We start from the raw sequence: 21,678 nt of genomic DNA on the forward strand, positions 1-21,678 counted from the left end.
CCCTTTCTTTCCATCTGTCTTTCAGATCTTGTTTCCATTCATTTTATAATCTTTACACTGTTTCTCTTGTTCAAATGAAACAGTTAAACACCTTTTTTCTCTGACTAAAGTTTCTGATTGTTTCAGGTAAACAAACCAAGCAGATAAGTGTAGATTACAGAGCTTCCCTCCCTAGAGAATAAATCAGTGAAGTTTGATAGGGAGCCAGCTGAAGAACAAAGAGAAGAAAGGTTCCATGTGCTTCTATTTGACAAAAAAGAAAAGGTGATCGGTCAGATGTCTACAGCATAGCACAGACAAACCTAGTTAAGTTTTACAGTTCTATTGCACCAGAAGCAATTCCTGTGAAAAAGTCCCAAAGTATAAACTATTTGTTTTTAATTTGAGACTATCCAGGCTTTAATAAGTAGCTATCTGCAAATCTGCCATCTTTCTTTGTTTCATTTTCCCATTCTTTTGATCTTGGAGCTGTTGTCACCTTCCAGTGTTGAGGATCCAGTCTTTAGCTTACAGGTGAGGCTCTGAGGAACCATCTGTTGACAGAATCTGAATCTAAGCGATTTAAAGATTGCTGCCAGCAAAAATAAAGTAAGAAAGGGCAGAAGTCACTTTAAGCATGAGCTTGATTCTTGTGCACACCTGTTCCTGAGCATTCTTACCAAAAGGCATTCCCACAGCAGATGTACCAAAGAAGTACAGATGCTTGACATCTTCAACAGACAAAAGGGCATCTTTGCTTCCCCCTGCATGTATTTTGGCTGGGGTGCTGTCAAAATAAGTTTTGTTATAAGCCTAACCTTGGAGGTCAGAAGTGGTGTGTCTGACATTAAGCCACATCACAGTGGCCCTCCAAGATGTTAGATGTCCGATTCTATTCCCATACTGTCCTCAGCTGGGGCAAGTGTATATCTAAAAGACAGTGGAGATGGCTGTAGCTGGCGTCTTCAAGAATCAATCTGTTGCCAAAAGACAGTGAGGGCCTAGAAGTGATTCTCAAATCTAGCCGAGTTACGTCAACTGTAACATTGATTATATGTTATCCCTTTACCAAAATTGGGTGAGGTGGCTGCAAATAACTGTATGGAGTTCTGTAAACAAGATATGGGTTAGCATTGTAGCTCTCTGAAAAGCCCCACATTATGCTTTTGCCATATGAACTTTCACATCTTTAGTTTCCCTCTATCAGAAAGACAGGCTGCACACACTATTGATTCAGCAAGTAATAAAGGACTGAATCATGTGGATCTAGTTAATTCTGTTCAAATACATCTAGTAGCATATATTACAGGAAGAAGGATACTAATTGCCTGTAATAGATAGAGACCAATAGATGTGGAATTGTCAGTGATATGAGAGACTCTGCCCATACCCACGCTAGGTTGGTGAGTGTAGTATCCCTGCCCCAATCTTGGCCATACTGAAGGCCATACTTTATATTTTAGGATTAAAGAGCCTAATAACCTCCCCCATCCCCAAAAGAGATGCATCCTTTTTTTGCAAGAGATAATTCTCCATTACCAAAAAACACTATTTAGAGTATTAATTCTGGAGTATTTGGGGGGAGAGAGAACCCGAGCTCAGCACAAAATAGTCCAGACAGTTTATTCACATACACAACCTCAATAGGGTCATCAAGAACCTGCCCCTCCACAGCTCTGTGTAACAATCAAACCCTAATCAAGAGCCCACAGCTAACTAACTGAGGGGGACTTTTCTTCACTAGAAAATTAGGTCAGTTTAGCACACAAACATGAGTAGTTGCTTTAACTTCTGTGATGCAGAACATAACTTTGCAGTTAGTGTAGATAGGGACAAGTCCTATGTGGCTAACTGCACTGAGCTGGTCATAGGTAACGCTGGTTTCAGTAAGGTTTACCCATAACCTGCTGGCATGATCTGAAACCCAACAGCCCTGGTCTGTGCTGACCGCTAAGTCGTGTTTTTCAGGTTAATGAGAGTCCTCAAATGTGGCCAAACTTTCTAGGGAAAACAAGCCATGAAAGTCTAGGTTCAGCTTTCATGCCAATGAGCTCCTGCTCCCCAATTAGCAGTGCTGTGGGTCAGCTCCTCAGAGCTCCCACTGAGCCCAGAATTGGGGCAGAGCTCCTTGCAGCTTTGGGTAACTTTGGGTACTGTGCAGAATGCTGTCTGTAACTGCTATTCAGGTTTCTACAGGGCAGGTGGCAGCACTCTTACCTTGTTATATCAAATGACACCATTTGAACTACAATATGAGAGTATAAATGATCTAATTATCTGGCACCTTACATGAAAGACTCCCTGTTCCAACACTTGTCTTTTGTCGCCAGATGTCACCGGTGTGGTGCTCTGCTCTGTTCAATGTTGATAACAGTCGGCTGCGTGCGTGTGTTCCTTCTGTGTGCTGCCCCGGCTCTGCAGATCGCTGACACAACAGACCCTGAGAGAATCCCCAATGACCACAGACTCCGATAAGGTACGAAGGCACCCGGCCAGGTTTATTGTCAAACGAAGCACAGTGATAGTTTCCCACAGACTCTACAGGACATACTACGAATATGTGCCCCCTGACAATGGACCGGTTGCCCTCTAGGCCAGACAAAGACCACTCTTAAGGGGTACACTTTTATACACAGGTACAAACAAGTTACACATCACTCCCAACGTATAGAGGTGCAACCCCTCTACGTGTTAGGGTGCTGCCTCTCACCTTGTACATGTTGGTTCAAACAAAACAACTCTATTCATCATATTACCCTTTTAACCCTGTCTTTAGGATGAGCGAGCATGTTCCTTGTTATCTATGTGGAATGTGTTCGTACCGCAATGTTCTGGTACCATCCTGGCACTAGTGCTTACCCTGTTTCCCCGAAAATAAGACATCCTCCGAAAATAAGGCCTACTTACAGTTTTGCCTCTCGTTGTAATATAAGGCATCCCCCCGATAATAAGACCTCCCCGATAATAAGGCATCCACCGATAATAAGGCATTTTTCATTTCTGAAAAATAAGACATCCCCTGAAAATAAGACCTAGCGCATCTTTGGGAGCAAAAATTAATATAAGACACTGTCTTATTTTCGGGGAAACAGGGTAGTACCTTTTAGGTATGTGTATAATTGCAACATCAGCCTTCCTGCCAACTTCTGTGAGTAGGGCATGCCTCTGGCTCACAGCTTAACTTTGCTTTATGTCAGCAGTCTTGACCTTTACTTTAGTTCAGGCTTTAGGTCTCATACCAGGCCTCTGATACAAGGGTTTATGTTTCAGGGCCCCATCTTACCACATCTTCTTTTATGCTGTGGTATGGAGGTTAAAGTCCACTAAGCTATCTCTTCAGCATTTGTCTGCCCTTAATTAGATTACTTATTCCTAGGAACATGACACAAATCTGTGACCTTTTCAGTGTTACCTGCCCACCTCCAGCTCCATTTAATACAAAGCTTGTTTGCTACTTTCTCCATCTGCAAGTTTAGTCCCTTTTTTTTTTTTTTTACATTGTTCTCTGATTTATTTCCAAGTGTCTATATAGTTCCTATATCTTCAGCCAGAAGATGCTCATGGGGTCATTCTGATGGATTAACCATATGATTTTCCTTGCATTGAACAAAATATTAGGGATACTGTGTTCATGTACGGGAGCAACATAGGCAGCTCAGATAGGAAGGAACCCTCTTATCCCCACACCTGTTTTTCTATTGGAGTGTCGTAGTGGGCTTATGACGGGGAAGAATGCTATGTTAGGATGGGTGAACTGCACATGGACACAAAGTGTTCTTTGGAACATATAAACAAAGGGAACTGTATGGCTCAAAGTGTCTTTTACCTCTGCAGTAGCCTTTCAACTCTCTAGGTCAAATCCAGTCCATGCTGGTACTGATTTAAAGTCCTTGTCATCTGATGGCTGATTAATTGTTTATAAATCGTACGTGAGATAATTGGGTAGCCTCAGTTCAGTTTCTGGTAGAAAGGTGTAGGTGTCCATATTCCTAAAACTATCACCAGCCTTCATCTACCATCATTTAAACCACCATCATGACAACTGCTGGCCCCATAAACAGTCCACAGGGATGCCGTGGAACATAAGCACACAGAAACTAAACTCTTCTCTCACTTTTAAGTTTGGTCCCCTCCAAAGAAGGGTTGAGGCAAATTCACAGGGCAGACTGGGAGCAGAGGTATGTTGCTGACACCCACACAGACTCCTGATCCTGTGTCTCCTCTCAGCTTTTCAGTATCTTTATCTTTGTTGCTAAACAGAAAGGTGAGGCACTGAAGAATGGCACACTGCAGATGATTGTGCCAAGGCTTATCCTTCATTAGCCTGACAATGACATCCATGGAATTTTGCCTTTGACTTAAATTAATGCTGGATAAGGCCCTATGATCTTTTCAGAACTTGAAGAAACATCTTGTTCAAAGAATGTCTTTGCTTGTTCGCTAGTAACAAGGAGGTCTAAGGAGTGAAATGAAGCAAGGTTAGGAGGCTTGATTTTTCTCTGTAGGTCAGAGTAGGTTAAAGTGCAAATTTGACTCATGGGACTTGGTTCTGCTTTCACTCAGTACGGGGTATATCAGGATGTTTTTGGAATTATAAAAACAATGCTAGTGAGATAAGGATCCATGGAGTTCTACACTACAGTCTTTAGCTCTGATCAAGAGAGAGCATTGCATGCTGGGACTGATGGTCCCCACAGACTCCTTCACTATGTTAAAGATAAAGGGATTTGCAATCTGCACCATTTTATAAAAATTAGATGAGGCTCTCGTTCCCCCTGCCAAGTTGCCAGTGTGGCCCTCAGCTGGCCAAAATATGAACCACTTCTCCGGGTGCCAAATGTACCATAACCTTGTCAACTGGGATCTCTGGCTGGCTACTTTCCCCAATCACATGCAAAATTTATTGAAACAGCAAATGAAGTGTTGCCAAGGAAACATGAGCCATTAAACTCCAAAAGCATAATTTATAAGAAATAAATATGGTTGTAGACATTCTCTTTCTCTATTAGTGCTGTGAAAACCCTAATGAAATAGTCTTGCATTCTTCCAGCTAATGGAAACAATGTGCCTGAGGAATGAAAGGGTGAAATGGGAAATTACAAGACATTTAGCTCTGTCTGGGATAGAGCAAATGGGAGCAGAGGCCCTGGTGTGTTTTCTCCCTCACATCAATAATGTATTGAATGCTTGATTCTCCACATATGTTATAAATCATATAAATCAACTCAGCTGAAGACAGTGCAGTCATGTTAGTATAAAGTCAATGTAAGTCAGAGGAGGATCAGGGCCAGGGTTTCTAGAAGAACCTTTAGAATATGACAATACAAAAAAATGGAGAAGGAAAGAATTAGACAATTGGAAATGTTTTTATATTCGCTTGTTTTAATACCTTAGACATTTAAAATTAGATTTTCTTCTCTCCTTTCCCCATCGTCGCTAGTGGTATCAGCCACCATATTCAAACGAGAACTTTGAAGGCCGAAGTGGAGAAGGGTTCCAGTTGAACATGGGTCAGACGGTCCTAAGAGATATGCAAGCGCCATTCCGAAGGGACAGGCGATGGCCTCAAAAGGTGTTGGTTGATATAGACAGCAGGACGGTGGCCATGGAAGTTGGAATCCGCTAAGGAGTGTGTAACAACTCACCTGCCGAATCAACTAGCCCTGAAAATGGATGGCGCTGGAGTGTCGGGCCCATACCCGGCCATCATCGGCAATGAGAGCCGTAGGGGCTACGCCGTGACGAGTAGGAGGGCAGCTGCGGTGCTCTTTGAAGCCTAAGGCGTGGGCCCGGGTGGAGCTGTCGCAGGTGCAGATCTTGGTCATGCTGACTATAGCAAGTCCCCAGCCTTTAAGAACTGCCTGTCATGTGAGGCAGTGAAATCTGGAGGTCCTTCTTGAAGCAGACACAACACTAGAGGTAGGTGCACCAGAGGGCTTTCCTCGTGGAGTAGGTGGTGAGAGCAGACTCTGACTCTGGGGGACCAGAGGCAGTTGAAATCTGTTCCAGCATCAACTTCAAAACCAGACAAGGGGTCACTAAGGCCTGCGGCTTCCTCGTCTGGGAAGCACAGACAGATCAGTCTCCGAGTACAAGTCTTAAAAGGAGAAGAGGTAAAAATCACCCTCCCTGGATCTGGCTTCCAGGCCACATAAAGCTACCAGGCTGTCAGACATTGAGTGCCGGAAAACTTCCCTGAGCACTTTGGAGCCAATATCAGCTGAGCAGATCTGTCCACAATAGAGGCCCTGCCCAGCCATGCCTTGGCTGTTTTAGCCTCCTTAGTACCAAGGCAGTCAGAAAGATCGCTGGCAAGTGTGGTACTGGGTAGAAGTCTGACTCTGGTGCTAGCCATTCTATTGCCTCCAGCACCGGCTCCATTGTGGTACCTTCCACAATGACCTGTGTGTGACTTCTGGATCCACCTTCACTCTGATGCAGTGCAGGTTCCTGGTCCCAGTGACTTTTATGGTTCCACCATCCAGTCAGGGCCTCCCTACGCCTATGGTGCAAGCACCACGCTTCCCAAAAGACTGTTCTTTCTCTCATCTTCTAACTCTCAGGAAAGTCGTCAGCCATGCCTGGTCAGGTTTCAAGGCTCAGCAAATTTGATCTTGCCCAGGGAAATAAGAGGTGTGTAACCATGGCTGAGGGCAGAATATGATACCAAATATTGTGGGGCTTAGTACCACATGAGTAGGGCATGTGGAACATGTGGGTCCCATAGGGACCGTAGGACTACCTGGGACCAGCCTCTCCACCACACTTATGGTGCAAACAATCACCCCTGTGCCAGAGACTTGACATGTCCCCTCTGCATCCTTGGGATCAGAGCCAGGAGCCAGGTGGCTCCAGTGGGTCCAGGGCAAAGGACAGATGATGCTGCCCATGACCCTGTCACCTCCAGATGATGCTCTGCTTCCAGATCTGTCAGCTACTTCTGAGGACTGCAAGATGGTCCAAGATTTCATGAGACTGGTAGCAGTGGCCTTGGAGATACTTATTCCTCAATATCCTACACTTGCTAGTGCCGGGATGCGTAGCCATCCTGATCAATGAGGGGCTATTGGAGCTTATGAAAGCCCTATCATGAACACCAGCATCACTAGCACCAATGTCCAGATGGACAGATGTGTGGTACCAGGTCCTGACTACCAGCTATGAACAGTTCTGATTGTACCAAGTATCAGGATCCCTAATGATGATGATGTCCAATAAAAGAACCCATCAGGGTTATCAAAAAACAATCCTAAAGATCAAGGAGGCAAAGTGGCTTGACCTGCTGCGGGGAAGGAATCCTACTACATTTTGAGCCTCCAGATGAGGATCTCAAACTACCAGGCAGTCTTGGCAAAATATGACCACATCTAACTGGTATGCTTTACAATCATTCATTGGCAAACTGCTGTAGGACTGCAGGGATGATCATAGAATATCAGGGTTGGAAAGGACCTCGGGAGGTCATCTAGTCCAACCCCCTGCTTAAAGCAGGACCAATCCCCAACTATCCTGGCAGAAGGCTGTTTGGTGGCCAGAAGTGCACGAAAAGCTATCTTGGACACAGTAGACTCTGTGTCCAGGGTGACGGCAACAATGGTCACGCCACTCAGCTCCCCCAGCTAGCCTTAGTAGGCACACTGAAAGAATTATAAGCAACTATTGAGGACCTGCCATTCAAGGCCTGCTCATTCTTCCACAAGAAGACTGACAAAGCAATGAGATCCCTCTAACTTTCTAGGGCCACCTGCAGATCCTTGGAGTTCTATGCCCTGGCTTCCAAAAGAAGGCATCTCAGTCCCTACGCTTATCAGTAGCAGCCTTTCTTCCAGTATAGGCTGTCTGAGCCCCCGGGCCACAGGCAGAAGCCCATGAGAATAAAATCCACGGGGGAAATCTACCTCTCAGTTGCATCACCCTGCTTCAGCATTGACTAGGCAGCAGATCTGATTTGGTGCCTGAAGACAGCACACAGTTAATTCTGCTATCCTTGCCCTCCCTTCCATTCAGCAACTGTCTGGCTTACATCCAACAGGCCTGGTCCAGCATCATCTCAGACCACTAAGTTTTGGAATTTGGTCCAGAGAGCCTATGCCATTCAGTTCCTCTCCCTTGCCCCCCAATTTCACCATCCCTCTTCAGGGACCCTTCCAACAAAAGCTTGCTTTAACAAGAAGAGCACCCCCTCTTTCCTTTGGGTGGTCTAGAGGAGGTTCTACTCAAGGTACTTCCTCTTTCCCAAGAAGACTGTGCAACTTTGACCAATATTGGACCTCAGAGCCTTGAACACCTGTATCAAGAAACTCAGGTTCAAGATGGTCTGTCTCGTGTCTATCATCCCTTCCTAGACCAGAAGGACTGGTATGCAGCCCTCAACCTCAAGGATGCAAATTTTCACATCATGATATACCTGGCACACAAGTACTTCCTGAAGTTTGTGCTGGACAGCAGTCACTACCAGTACTGTATTTTACCTGTCAGTCTCTCTGTAGGGTTCTTATTTTTATGGTTGGTGGCAGCCTGCCTCAGAAAGTCAGGTGTCCAAGTGTTTCCCTACTTAGACGACTGACTGGTCAGGCGCCACTCGGTATCTCGAGTCCAGACCTACATCATTCTCTAGCTGTTCACATGTGTACGGGCCTGCTGTTGAATGAGAAGAAGTCCCTGTTAACATCTACATGGCAGATAAAGTTGATTGGGGCTGTACTCCGCATGCAGACAACTGTTTACCTACAATCTCTCTGTTTCCGCATGCAGTTCCAGCCAGTGATGTGAGTAAGATCCTGGCTCAGACTATTGGGTCTTATGCTGGCATGTACATTTCTTATCCCATGGGCAAGGCTCTGCTTCTGGCGACTTCAGGGATATTGTCTTGGGTAGTACAATATGGCAGCAGTCTTCTATCTAAACAGGCAGGGAGGGAGCAAGTCTCGGGTCTTGTGCCAGGAAGCCATCCAGCTTTCGAACTTTGCCATAGTTCACATTCCCCTGACAGCAGTCCCTCTCCCAGGGATGGACAGTGTGAAGGGAGATGGCCTGAGCAGATACTTTTGAAACACTCACAAGTGTTCAGTGCATGAGGGAGTCCTTCAGGACATCTCCCAGGGATGGGGAGGTTCCCCACATGGACCTTTTTGCAACAGTGGCGAAAAACAAGTGGTGCCACTCCTGTTCATGCAGGAGGGGGCACAATCCCAGCTCTCTTTCTGATGCTTTTCTCCTTACGTGGATGAATGGACTGTTCGATGCATTCCCTGCCATTCCCCTGCTCCCCAAAGTGCTGTGGAAGATCAGTCAAGAGAAAGCCGGATTAATCCTCATATCCCTGGGTTGGCTGAGGCAAATGTGGTTCAGGGATCTCCATGACCTCTCTGGAGTACTGCCAATCTCTCTACCCTTGATCCCTGACCTAGTTTGTAACAAGGGCTCAGTCTTGCACCCGAACTTAAGCTCCCTCCACTCGACAGCATGGCTGCTTACTGGTTGACACTAGTGGAGAGGAGCCATTCATCAGATCCTTATTAGTAGCGGGAAGGATTTCACTAGGTTCACCTAGCTCTCTAAATGGATGAGGTTCACTTGCTGGGTTCAAGGGCACCAGATATACCCTTTACATTCTGGGATGCCGGAAATCTTGCTGCACCTGAAGAGCTCTGGGCTCTCTGAGTTCACTGTGGGTTCACCTGATGGCCATTTCCATGATCCACCCACCAAGTGACCACTGCTCAGTCTTCTCCCAGCTGATGGCAAAGGGGTTCCTGAAGGGCATCTCGATACTGTACCCACCAGTCAGGGACATGGTCCCAGTGTGGGACTTTAAACTGGTCCTCTCAAAGCTGATGGATGCCCCTTCTGTACCTATGGCTATGGGCTCACTGCCCTATCTCGCCATGAAAGTGTCCTTTCTCTTGGCAATTACATCTGTCAGGAGGGCCAGGAACTGCAGGCTCTGATGGTTGAGCCAGGTTATACAGTCATTCATAGTGTCCAAAGAGTCTCCAAAGTTTCTATGAGATCACACCCCAGATTTCTTCCCTGGGTTGTGTCCGAATTCCACACCAACAAGATCATCCACCTGCTTGTGTTCTTCCCCAAGTTTCACGCTGGGAGAACAGAGCAGATGCTGCACCTGCTGGGCATCGACCAGGCCATATTCTACCTGGATTGGACAAGGCCTTTGAAAAATCTCCCAGGTGGTTTCTTGCTTATATAGAGAGAATCAAATAATGGCCCATGTCTATGTAAAGAATATCAAACTGGATTACCCAGTGCATCAGGTCATGTAACTGTTTAGCAGGTAGGCAGCTGCCTGACAGAATGACAGCTGCCTCCACCAGGGCACACTCCACCTTCGTGGTCTCTGCAGCAAACTTGCCAATTGAGGATATTTGGAAAACAGTGACCTAGTCACACGTTCATGAAGCATTACAAGTTGGTGAATGTAGCCTGGGACTCTGCAAGATTTGGAAGAGCTGTGTTACAGTCTATATTTACAGAGACTTCCTGTACCTGCCCCCAATGATGACTACTGCGTGGGAGTCACCAACTGTGGAATATGTACACAGATGAGCATTCAAAGAAAGAAGAGGTCACTTAGCTATACGGTAACGGATGTTATTCTTTGTGATTAGCAGTCCGTATACGTATTCCACAGCCCACCTGCCATCCCTGCTACTTCAGAGTCCTGATGTCCGTCGCTTGTGGAGGTGAAGGAACTGGTTGTGATGAGGCAGCTCTGCCCATTGTACCATTTATGAAGTGAACCAGGAAAGGAAGGGGTACGTGTGCTGCCCCTATAGATATCACTGACTAGAAAATTCTCTGACATGTGCGCACTGCATGTGCATTCACCAACTGTGGAATATGTACACAGATCATACATCTCGAAGAACATCCGTTACTGTACAGGTAAGTAATCTCTTTTTCACCAGTGTCCCCCAGGGCTAAAGAAGGTTACACAGTGCCATAACTGGGATAGGTAACCTTGGGCTCCAAATGATGCTCAAAGTGTTTGGAATGAATAAAGCAATAAACTAGGGCTGTTCACGGATTAAATCCTGAAGTCCATGGTTACCTTAGCTCTGTCCTTGCTCAGACAAAATACCCGTCACTCCAGAAAGTGCTGGCCTGAGTAAAGACTAAGCAAACGGTGAGTAAGGATTTCAGGAGTAAGCCCAGAAAGAGCAAACCATGACACGGCAGTATGGGTTGATTCCTTCAGTCCCTACTTACTTTCTGCTCAGATAAAATGCCAATACAATATGTGGGCCAAACCCTAAACTCTTTTTTCCATCTTTATTTAAACAAGGTACCCATTGGTTTAATGGGCATTTTGCCTGGGAAAGACCTGCAGGATTTGGCCCATAAACTAGCATTTGTGAACAAAGGCATGATGCATGAACTTGTTCAACATTTTACACACCCTTTTAAAATGCAGCACACTATCTAGAAATACTCATTTCCCGTGTTACAGAAGTTCAAACTGGGAAATTTGCAAAGGCTATTGTCTCAGCATTTGTGGCTAACGATCTTCCTATCTTGTGGGCTTGTATATTAGGAAGCTGTCAACAAAATACTTAGCTTCCTTTTTATGTTAATACTCAGCTCATTTGGCAGTATTTTTGTCTGTACTCTGGATTTTCAGAAGCTATGCTTAATAGCCCTTACATCTTCCGGATGGCTTTGCTTATGCAAATTTCAGGAAGCCTATTATGTTAGGTGTAATAAATTTATGGGTGTAAGTTTTCCTGCACAAGTGATTAAGTGTTCTAAGATGCAGCTAAATACATAATAATTACTACATCGAATGCAAGCAATAAAATAAGTACTGCTACGGAAAAGATGAATACTAGAATATCAGGGTTGGAAGGGACCTCAGGAGGTCATCTAGTCCAACCCCCTGCTCAAAGCAGCACCAATCCCCAGACAGATTTTTTTCCCCAGATCCCTAAATGGCCCCCTCAAGGATTGAACTCACAACCCTGGGTTTAGCAGGCCAATGCTCATTGACCAGGTCTAGTTATGACCTGTTACATCAATTTCAGGCCAAGAATTTCATGGGGTTCTGAGCTTTCAGGCTGTTAATGAGCTGCCTGACCCAGTTAAGTTGATACGAGTCTCAGACTCTTTCCTGTGTTGGTGGTTTTACCTTGGAGACAGGTGGGCCTATTATGTCCTGTTACCTGTACAAGCTTTAATGGAAATTTGTTTTCTATTTCCCAGTAAGGCCCAATAGCTTCCTTCTCTTGGTTTAGAGAGGAAAATTGGATGACTTGAATCCATATGGTGGTAATATGGCAGCCTTGGCCCTTTGTTATTAGTAAACAAAAATGATGTAATCTCAGGATGTTCCTCTCCATCCAGCCCCCCGCCCCACCAAATTGGCTTAGTTTTCCCATACACAATTTTGTTACTGTTTCTACACAATGTTGTTGTTTACTGTGAACTGACTAATTTAATATGTGTCCTGAGGTAAAAATAGGTCTCTTCTGGAAGTCATCTGGAAAGTGAGCAATGCATCTGACAAATGAAAACCATTACTCTTTGGAGAGAGTACTTTCCGAGAGAAACAGGTACATCATTGGCAATGGACAATAAGTTGAGATGCAAGAGGGAGTCCTTTCTTAGCAGGGATATTATTTGCAGGACTGGAAACGACACCCATTCTTTAGATAGACTTAGGGGCTGTAGCCAATTAGCAAAATGATAAATGGATGATAAAATGAACTATGTAATGTTATGGTCAATTTATATGCTATTTCATGTACAATCAATGGATGCTAAATAGATTTAAATTGTAGGAATATAGAAGTATAATATTAGTAAAGCATGGCTGAAACACAAGGCCTACAGGCTGAGACCTGTCAGATTTTAGATTACCCAGACTGTCATAGGCTTAAGAATGCTTAACGTGAGTTGCGTGACCTAGGAATAACCCTATGCCAACAAGGTCACAAGGTTACTGCATAAGATGTGCGAATAGATTCGGTTATGGAAAAATGTATTGAAATAGGTTGTAATGTATTGTCCAAGATGACGAGAAACCTGATTGTAACATCTTTGAATGTCTGTCTTGACCGCAGAGTACATATCATGTGTAGATGCTAATGAGAATAAGAGGAACTACAAACAACCTATGAAAAACGGGGCACCCCAATATTCATAGGGTATGGAAGTACAGATAAGGAAAAGAGGGTTGACACCTTAATGCATATTAGTCTGACAGAATTAGTCAGAGTTACCTAACCAGGGAATCCTCTTTTATATTGTAAGAGTGGGAAGACCCAAGGGAATATCCATGAGAAAACCCCAGCAGGGACTATCCCTCTACTGGTGATCAATTAGTGAGAGGTCCATTGGACCCTAGAATATCTTTGAGGATATGAGTATGACTACAGTTATAATTATTGCGTAGGTTTTTGTAGGATTTCTATATGCATGGGTAATTGTAACTTTACTTATTGCTTTAATGTAGCTTGTCATACAGATAGTACTTTGTATTTGTGATGGCGTCTGTGGTCATTATCCTTGGACTCTGTGTGTTCCTAGAGCCTCCAAATTTGAGAGACGCGCCAGAGGCAATTTCACTCTATTGAGCTTGAAACTGTAGCATCTGGAGCTGAACCCATGGTGGTGTAATATAACATCACTATGTTCACCTTAAATAAAATAAAAGGCTACAGGCCAAATCCTCAGCAGCACTGGAGCAGTGCCTGACATAGGTGAGGAGCAAGGAAGCGGATGATGCAATAATGATTTTACACCACTCTTATTCCCTTCCAATCCTATGGCTATCCAGAGGGTCGTTTGGACCCTGGTACAACATAGAGCAGATTCAGGGGGTTGTGGCCACAAATCATATTCCAGCTGTAGGAAATAACCAAAGTGTAGCATTGCTCCAGCCACATCCCCTTTCTTCTGGAAAAGCTTCCTACAGTGTCTCTACATGGAGGAGGGATTCTTACTTAGGTGGTTAAGCTAGATTGCTGTCTGTTTTGAGCTGTTAGTTCTTAGAGCAGTGGTCCCCAAATTTTTCACGTCACGCCCCCACCTTACCCCTGTCTGGGCCTCACCCCAGGAGTTACATTTGGGAGCCAGGGCCAGGAGTGGGCTGAGGCTCCTGGGGGGGCACGGGCAGGGGTAAGGGGGCCAAGGCTGGGGCCAGAGCGACGGCTGGGCCAGGAGCCGAGGCTGGGGCAGAGCTGGAGGCAGAGTGGGGCTGGGTGGCACTCCCTTGCCACTGCCGATGGTGGCTGGCCTGGGCCCTGCTGTGTCCCCTTGAACTTTCCTCCATGCCCTCTAGGGGGGTATGCCCCACAGTTTGGGGACCACTGACTTAGAGGAAGATGTGGCCCTTAGAAACCAGCGTGCTCTTGAGTACATTCCATCTTTTCCCTGCTGATTTGTGCATCCCATTGGTTATAGCTGCTGTGTGTGTTCCTTCCCCTTCCTACAAACTGATCCCATCTATGGGTGGGAATAAGGGAGGGCTAGCTACCAGCCAGAAGGTTTGTTCCTTATTGTCCATGAGCACAACAGCTGTGTGTGTTAGAACATCTCAGATCCTCATTGTCCCTTTATAAAAAATCCATAGACTCTGTCTATACTAGGGACATTTTCCACTTTTCCTACCATGGCTGACATTGGTTCAGCTCCCAGTAAGACTGGGAGAACTAACATAGATGGCCCAGTAGCTGCTGCTGCCACTGTTTCAATTAGAAGAGCTCTAAGCAGAAGTTTAAATGTAGCATTTAAAACGCCGACAGTCTGTCTACACTAGGGCTCTCAGCATTGTCAACACTAGGTGAGCTGATTCAGTGTTAGCAACAGTTAGGCATTTTTTAAAATGTCCCTAGTATAGAAGGACCATAGAGAAAGACTAGTCATAAGCTTGGCCTTTCATAGAATCATATCATATCAGGGTTGGAAGGGACCTCAGGAGGTCATCTAGTCCAACTCCCCTGCTCAAAGCAGGACCAATCCCCAGACAGATTCCCCCCCCCTTCCCTAAATGTTCCCCTCAAGGATTGAACTCACAACCCTGAGTTTAGCAGGCCACTGCTCAAACCACTGAGCTATCCCTTTCATTTGGGAGGGTGGTGTACTTCCTGTACACTGGTATTATCAAATGCACACCCATAGAACATAAACAACTTACTCATGCCTCAGTCACAGTCCTTGAAAGACTCTCACCCATCCATATGCCAATACTTTTATACATGCATTTCCGTGCTAAAACTCACATACAGACACTCACATTCATATACATACTATGTAACTGAGCATTCTCATATCAGAGAGATCAGATTAACTATTGCTTTACTCAGATGAGGTCACTCTTTTCTGTGTTAAAAAGCCTATAATATTTGTCATCCCAAGTGCCTCTTACAGAGTTAGTTCTGTGGGAGCCACTGGTTCCTTCCACCGCAAGAATTTAGCACTAGAGCACAGGTCTTTGAGCAGGGCTGATCTCTTGGATTAATCACTGTATTGCTTCACTTCAGGAGTCAATGCAATGTTCCTTCCTCTCAGGTTTTAATGGGTCTTTATTGAGGCAAAACTACTATGGAATTCAGTGGAGGGTTGCCTGAGGATCTCAGGATCTGGTCCAGGGTCACTGAGGATTCTTGTGATCATCAGTATTTTTGGAATCTTCATGTTATGTCCACATCCTCTGTGATCACCAGAGCAGGTAGCTACTCTGGTTTCTGTCACATCACTGCCTGGTAAGAAGGGTATCCATGCCAGGAGAGTTGGGATGGTCTGTAAAACAATCTGTGTTTTAGCTAGCAGACTAGATTAGTATTTTTCTCTGAGATAAGAGTAGGTGGTTAGCTTTACAAATCTAGCATTAAGTCTGTAAATGGTATTGAACATATAGAAATGGGTATAATTTCTTTCTTTCAGTGTGACTTCATGACTGATACTTTATATATACCCTATTATATGATAAACTACACTTAGTGTGAAACAACATTTGTTTTTCTGTTCTGGATATGTAAAGAAATTGGGGACTAGCTGAAAGAAACATCTGGACAGTGTATGGGGTAAATTTGCTAACATTTATTTCCATATTCGGCTAATAAGGTTTTCATTCGGTACGCAAAGGTTCCTCCCTATTCATTATTCCCAATTATCAGTCTCTCAAATGTGATCCTTACTTCTAATCCAAAAGAACAAAAAGATGATTTCTTCCCTTTTGTTGTGCTCCTCTGAGTCTTTCTGTTCCTTCCTTCCTTTGGTTTGAATTGGTCTGCTGTTCTTGTTTTCAATTTCAATCCATCCATCCGTCTCTTCTAAGAAGTCCTACTGACAAGCTAATAAAACTTGTGGCTTGATCATTTTATATATTGTCTAATTGTGGACTCTTCTACCTCTGGAGTGATAGGTGATTTGGGGCCATTCTGCCAGATCTGCTGCCATGGATCTCCCTTATGTAGGGGATAACCCTTGGGGGCTGTTTCTGGGGCCTTTATGCTGCTGGAACAATTAAGTAACGCGTATTAAATGTGCTTACTACCTGTTCTAGTTCATACTCATCTAATAGTCTTTCCTCTGGTTCTCTCACTATCCCACCTTTTCCCACCTCACCCTCCCCCCCCAAAAAAGGGTTTGCTATAGCTTAGAGTTTTCCCATAGATTTCAAAATTCTGCACATCAAGGAGATGGCAGTGTTGTTCAGATTTCCATCTTTTAATTTTCAAAACAAAGCACAAATAAGAGGCTAGCTGAAATGTTTCCAGGATTTTGTAGAGCAAATAATAGATATCAGACTCGTACATTAGCAGATTATATTTTCCATTTCCCTCTGAGATTTCTTTGATCAAATAAAACTGTCAAATGTAATAAATAATAATAATATAATTGCTACTGCTTACGGCTCTAGAGCTATCAAAGCCGCTCTACAGGAGTGGAGCCGTCCATTGTTTTAGAATGATTGATTGTTTATTTCAAACAAAATCCAACTACCAGTAAATGGTGTTTTCATTATTAGAACAATCAGGGAACCATTTAGGTTATGGGGACATTGAGAAAATCATCTACTGGAGTCTGTTGCCCTGTATTGTATCAGTGGAGACTTAATTATTCCTAAAACATCCCTCATAGACATAGTTGTGGGTGATGTGATGGTGATCCTGCATCCATTCTTGGCAGTCCGTTCCATTATTTAGTAGTTCTTGTAATTGTGACAGAAGTGTCAAATTCCCATTTATTGCTATAATACTTCATCAGGAAACATATTTTAGGTTGGGAAGAGAGCCCATAGAAAGTATTATCAGCCACTAAGGATACACCTAGTTCAGTGTCCAGTTGGGTTAATTGTTGAGTGTTCTGAAACGTAATGTACTGGTAACAGAAGACACTCATACTCTTGTTTTTAAGAAGGAGGGTCACTGAGTTTAAATAGGTTTTGTGTTGCAATGTGAAACAGACAAGGAGGGTGACACCCCTGCACAGCCCTTAGAAAAACCCAGCTGCTTTGGCCCTTTGGTTATTGAGGGTGTTGCCATTCCAGGCACGTACTCGTGGGCTGGGATTTTTAATCTCTTAGGGAGGAGTTAGAACATAGTCTTGTAAAATTTAGCACTCTGAGATGGAAATGCCAGTTCCATCTCTTGTTGTTAGCTTTCCGATGGTAACCTCTGAAAATGGCAAATGATGAAAACTAAAATAAAAATGAATTAATAAACTAAACAAAAAACAAATTTATCTCACTTGTTTTCTCAGGACGTCACCTGGGCAGAATACAATCTTTGTACTGTTTGCTTTTAGCATCCTGGTAATGCTCAGATATCATGGAGATGGGCACATTATAAATGCATAGATAGGTGGAGACCACTAATTGGCTGAAGGTTTGAAAATAGCTGCTTGTTTGAATTCAATTGTGCTACATTTGTGCATTATAAGCTGCACTCTGTTTTTGTCTTCCAATAGCTTTATTCAACAATAGATACTTGGTTGAAAATTAGATGAGAAATACAGTATTTTGTATTCATATCCATTCATTTCTCTCCCGGAAAAGAAATAACCTCACCTATTGTCCAGATCTTAAAACTGTGACATAATTATAAAGCTTTTCCTGTGCATAAGTTAAGCTTGTTGCTTCTTGATTTGCTCCTCTGAGCTAATGAGAATAAATGAGCCCGATCTTCTTTTTGACATCCTTTTAGACAAGGGTTACTGTCTTCCATTCTCGCTAAACTATACATTTCTATTTTTTAAAATCCCTCACACAGGTTTAATTTTCAAACTGTCATCACTTTTGCTCCCCTTCTATGAAATTGCTCAAATTAGTCAAATTCAAATATTGCTCACAATAAACAAGACTGCACAAAGGTTTAAAGACCTAGCACTAGAGAAGAGACAATAAGTGCTCCACATCTGCTGTCCTCCAGCTGCCATATTATTACAGCCATTCCAGCAAAACCCATTGGAAGCCTATGAACTCCTATCTTGTCCACTTCCAGACACTTCCTGATTAGTACTAGTGATATGTTGCATTCAGCACCATCCCAGGGTAGTTTCCTTAAATAAATGTCAATATTATTAAAAATGGATAAAGACCCAACCGGGGGATGGAGAGAAGGGAATATACCAACCTGCTGCATGGCTTCCTGCATATGGGAGTAAAAGATCTGCATGTTTTCAGCTTGGTTTGCCCCTTATCTGCTGTACATAGTCCATTGTGTATAACGAGGGATGATGCCATTGATGAGTCCTCTACCATGATAGAACATATTACTGCAGAGTTATGGTCAGAAGAAGCTTAGTGGAGATGCCCCTGTTTCCATGCCATTTCCAATGTCCAGAGAATATGCCCTGTCCATTCCCATCCTGAATAATTCCATTTTTGGAGGCTTCCTTGCATGGGATGATGGTTCAAAGTATTAGCTGTTTACCTCTCTGACATGAAAGTAATCTGTGGGCTTCAGATAATCTAATTCATCACTAGTAAACTTCTCTTTTTGCTTGTGTTTTATCATTTATTGTTTTACTTATTATTTTCAGCATCATTTGCCACCTTCAGGAGGAAGGCTAACAACAAGGGATGATCTGACATTTTGATCTGGGGGTAGCCAGCTCTTGTAAGACTGTGTCAGAACTTCTCCCCAGAACATTAAGTCCTCTCCTAAGAGCGTGTACCTGGGAGGGCACCAGCCTCAGCCACCTGTGGTCCAAAGTGGCTGGATTTTTCCCAGGGCTGGGCAGGTGTGTCACCTTCCCTGTGACTGTTTTGCATTGCAACAAGAAACCCATTTTAACTCATAGAATCTTCCTCATCAGCAACAGGGTTTGAGTGTCTGCTGTTACTAGTACAGCATGTTTAAGAGAATTTATTCTCATCAGTTATCCAACTCAGTCCTCAATTAGATGCATGTGCAGTGCTGTTAATCCTTTTTGTGGGCTCCAATCCCCACTGAAAAACTACATCAATGTACACCGTTAAATGCAATATTATCAACAAGCATGTATTTCACACTTGTGGCTATTTATCTACATCACATGCCTACCACACTATTCATCGCAATAATTCTCTGCTGAGGAGACAGCCCTAAAGATTGGACTAGCAGAGGCATTTTGAGTCAGGAGAAGCAAGGGGCATCAACAGAACTGTCTGGGGCTCAGGAAAGAAATAGCACTGCTGTTGCATATGACATTCGCAATGGACAAGCAAAGCTGTGTGGGGATGCAAAAGTGACCTGTTAGAAGGTGCAACAGGTTGGGATTGCCTCGTTGGCTGAGCTTTGTGGAAAAAGATTTTGCAGCCCTTGTTCTAATTATTGTCAATGGTTATCACTATTTAACAATTATTCAATAATTTAAATGTTCATGGGAGCAGACACATTGTGTGTCCAAAGCAAATTCATGTAAAAATTTGAATGAATATTTGTGGAGTGTTATTCTTCAGCACTTACCCCAGTCAGGTGAAGGTGGATGGAGGATATAATAATGAAGTGTAGGCATGGATTAAAATCATGCAGTTGAGCTAGTCTATGGAAGGTGTAGAGCTTAGTGAGGTATAAATCAGCTAATGGATGAACACAAATAAAAATAGGGAGGTATTAAAAGCGTGTGCTGGTTGCTCTAGTGTCCTGTCTAGAAAATTCCCCACTGTTGCTAATGCAGGTTCTTCTCAAATGGTGAAGCACATTGGGAGCCATAATGTAGATTCAACATCAGCATTTTATCCAGTCCTACTGAGTGTAAATGTAATCAGCATGGACCTAAAAATGCCTGCAGCGCCAGTTACCATGTATACTAGGTTTCCTAATGTAAACACAGAATGGAGCTGAACCAGGGTTAGCAGTGGTAGATGGTGGGACAGCTGAGTTTCATGCTCAGGACTTTTTTTCCAGTTCTCCATGTTATGCTGATATAGTCTCTCTAGGCTGATCCCACTCCCATTAAAATCAGTGGAAAGTCTCCCATAGACTTAGGGAGTTGAATTGGCCCCACAGGAAAGAATGTTGGATTTTCCATAGTGAATCAGATTGTTGGTCACTCAAGTCTGGTATCCTGCTTCCAGTAGTGCCCAGTTTTGGAGCTGGTACTTCAGGAAGATAAAAATGTCCAATGATTAAGGCTAAGATTTTGTGTCGATTATTTTTAGTAGAAGTCACAGACAGGTCAGGGGCAACAAACAAAACTTTTACTGAAAATAACTGTACAAGCTGCGGCAGAGGTGCACAGCTCCAGCTGCAGCCTCCACTGCGGGGCAGGAGGCACAGCCTTGGCGGCAGCCCCCAGCGCAAGCCGCGGGCAGAGCCATCCCTAGGGTACGGCGAATTCGGGCAGCTAGCCCGTCCCCTGCGCTTTGGGGGGGCCCGTGTCGGCTGTCCTGAATTGCCGTACCCTAGGGACTGCTCCGTGTGTGTGTCGTGCGAGGGGCATTAGGCTGGCCCGTGGGGGTGGGGTTAGGGTGCAGGGGGCCAGGCTGGCCCGGGAGGTTAGCGGGGGGCCTGGCACTAGCAGCGGGGGTCAGGCCCGCACTCACTGACGGGAAGCGGCAGCAGCGATCCTAGCCCACCCCACCAGCTTCCAGTGTTGCTCGGGGGAAGGGGCGGATGCCAGAAAAAGGCAGAGCGGGGCGGGAAGAAGTGGGGTGGGGGCAGGGACTTGGGGAAAGGGTATGGGAATGGGGTTTGTCCTGGGTCCCATACCCCCCTAGGGATGTGGAGCAGGGGGGGCACATGGCTCCAGCAGCGGCCCTCACCATAGGGCTATGTGGGGAGCATAGCCCTGGCTCCAGCCCCAGCCACGGCTCCAGCTGCTGGCAGCTGAAGCTGAAGAAGTCACGGAATCCGTGACTGCTGTGACCTCCATGACTAAATCGTAGCCTTATACCAATAATGCACTAGCTAATTGTGAATGCCCTGCTCAGGAGTGTGTGGTGGAAGAGATTCTTTCTTGCCCTCTGCTGAGAAGCTCTCACCTTGCAGCAGAAAGTTGAGTTACTCATATCTGTGCATGCATAAGTACAAATATTGTTGGCCAATCTTTTTTTTTTAAAACCCGCTAGAGCAGTGTTTCTCAACCTTTTTGATGCTGGGAACTGGCTTGCTGCCTTCCTAAACTGTGTCAGGGAAATCTGAGACCAGCGCCGGTCCACGGACCAGTTGTTGTGAAACACTGAGCTAGAGTACCTGAGTGTTTGACAGCCCGCAGCAGTGAATTCCACAGGCTGACTCTGTCTGTGCTGTG

The 21,678-nt window shown here is 44.5% G+C and overlaps 1 protein-coding gene across 1 annotated transcript in view; it reads left to right on the forward strand.

The window, feature by feature from the left end:
- The first annotated feature begins 2,426 nt into the window (after positions 1-2,426).
- The window catches only part of SLC5A1 (solute carrier family 5 member 1), a 65,759-nt gene continuing 46,507 nt past the window's right edge, over positions 2,427-21,678 (forward strand). The window contains exon 1 of the mRNA XM_054006833.1: positions 2,427-2,455. Coding sequence (XP_053862808.1) covers positions 2,435-2,455 — 21 coding nt within the window. The 5' untranslated portion in view covers positions 2,427-2,434. The remainder of the gene's footprint in view (positions 2,456-21,678) is intronic.

This window comes from Malaclemys terrapin, chromosome 16, assembly GCF_027887155.1.
Source record: "Malaclemys terrapin pileata isolate rMalTer1 chromosome 16, rMalTer1.hap1, whole genome shotgun sequence".
Taxonomy (NCBI): domain Eukaryota; kingdom Metazoa; phylum Chordata; order Testudines; family Emydidae; genus Malaclemys; species Malaclemys terrapin.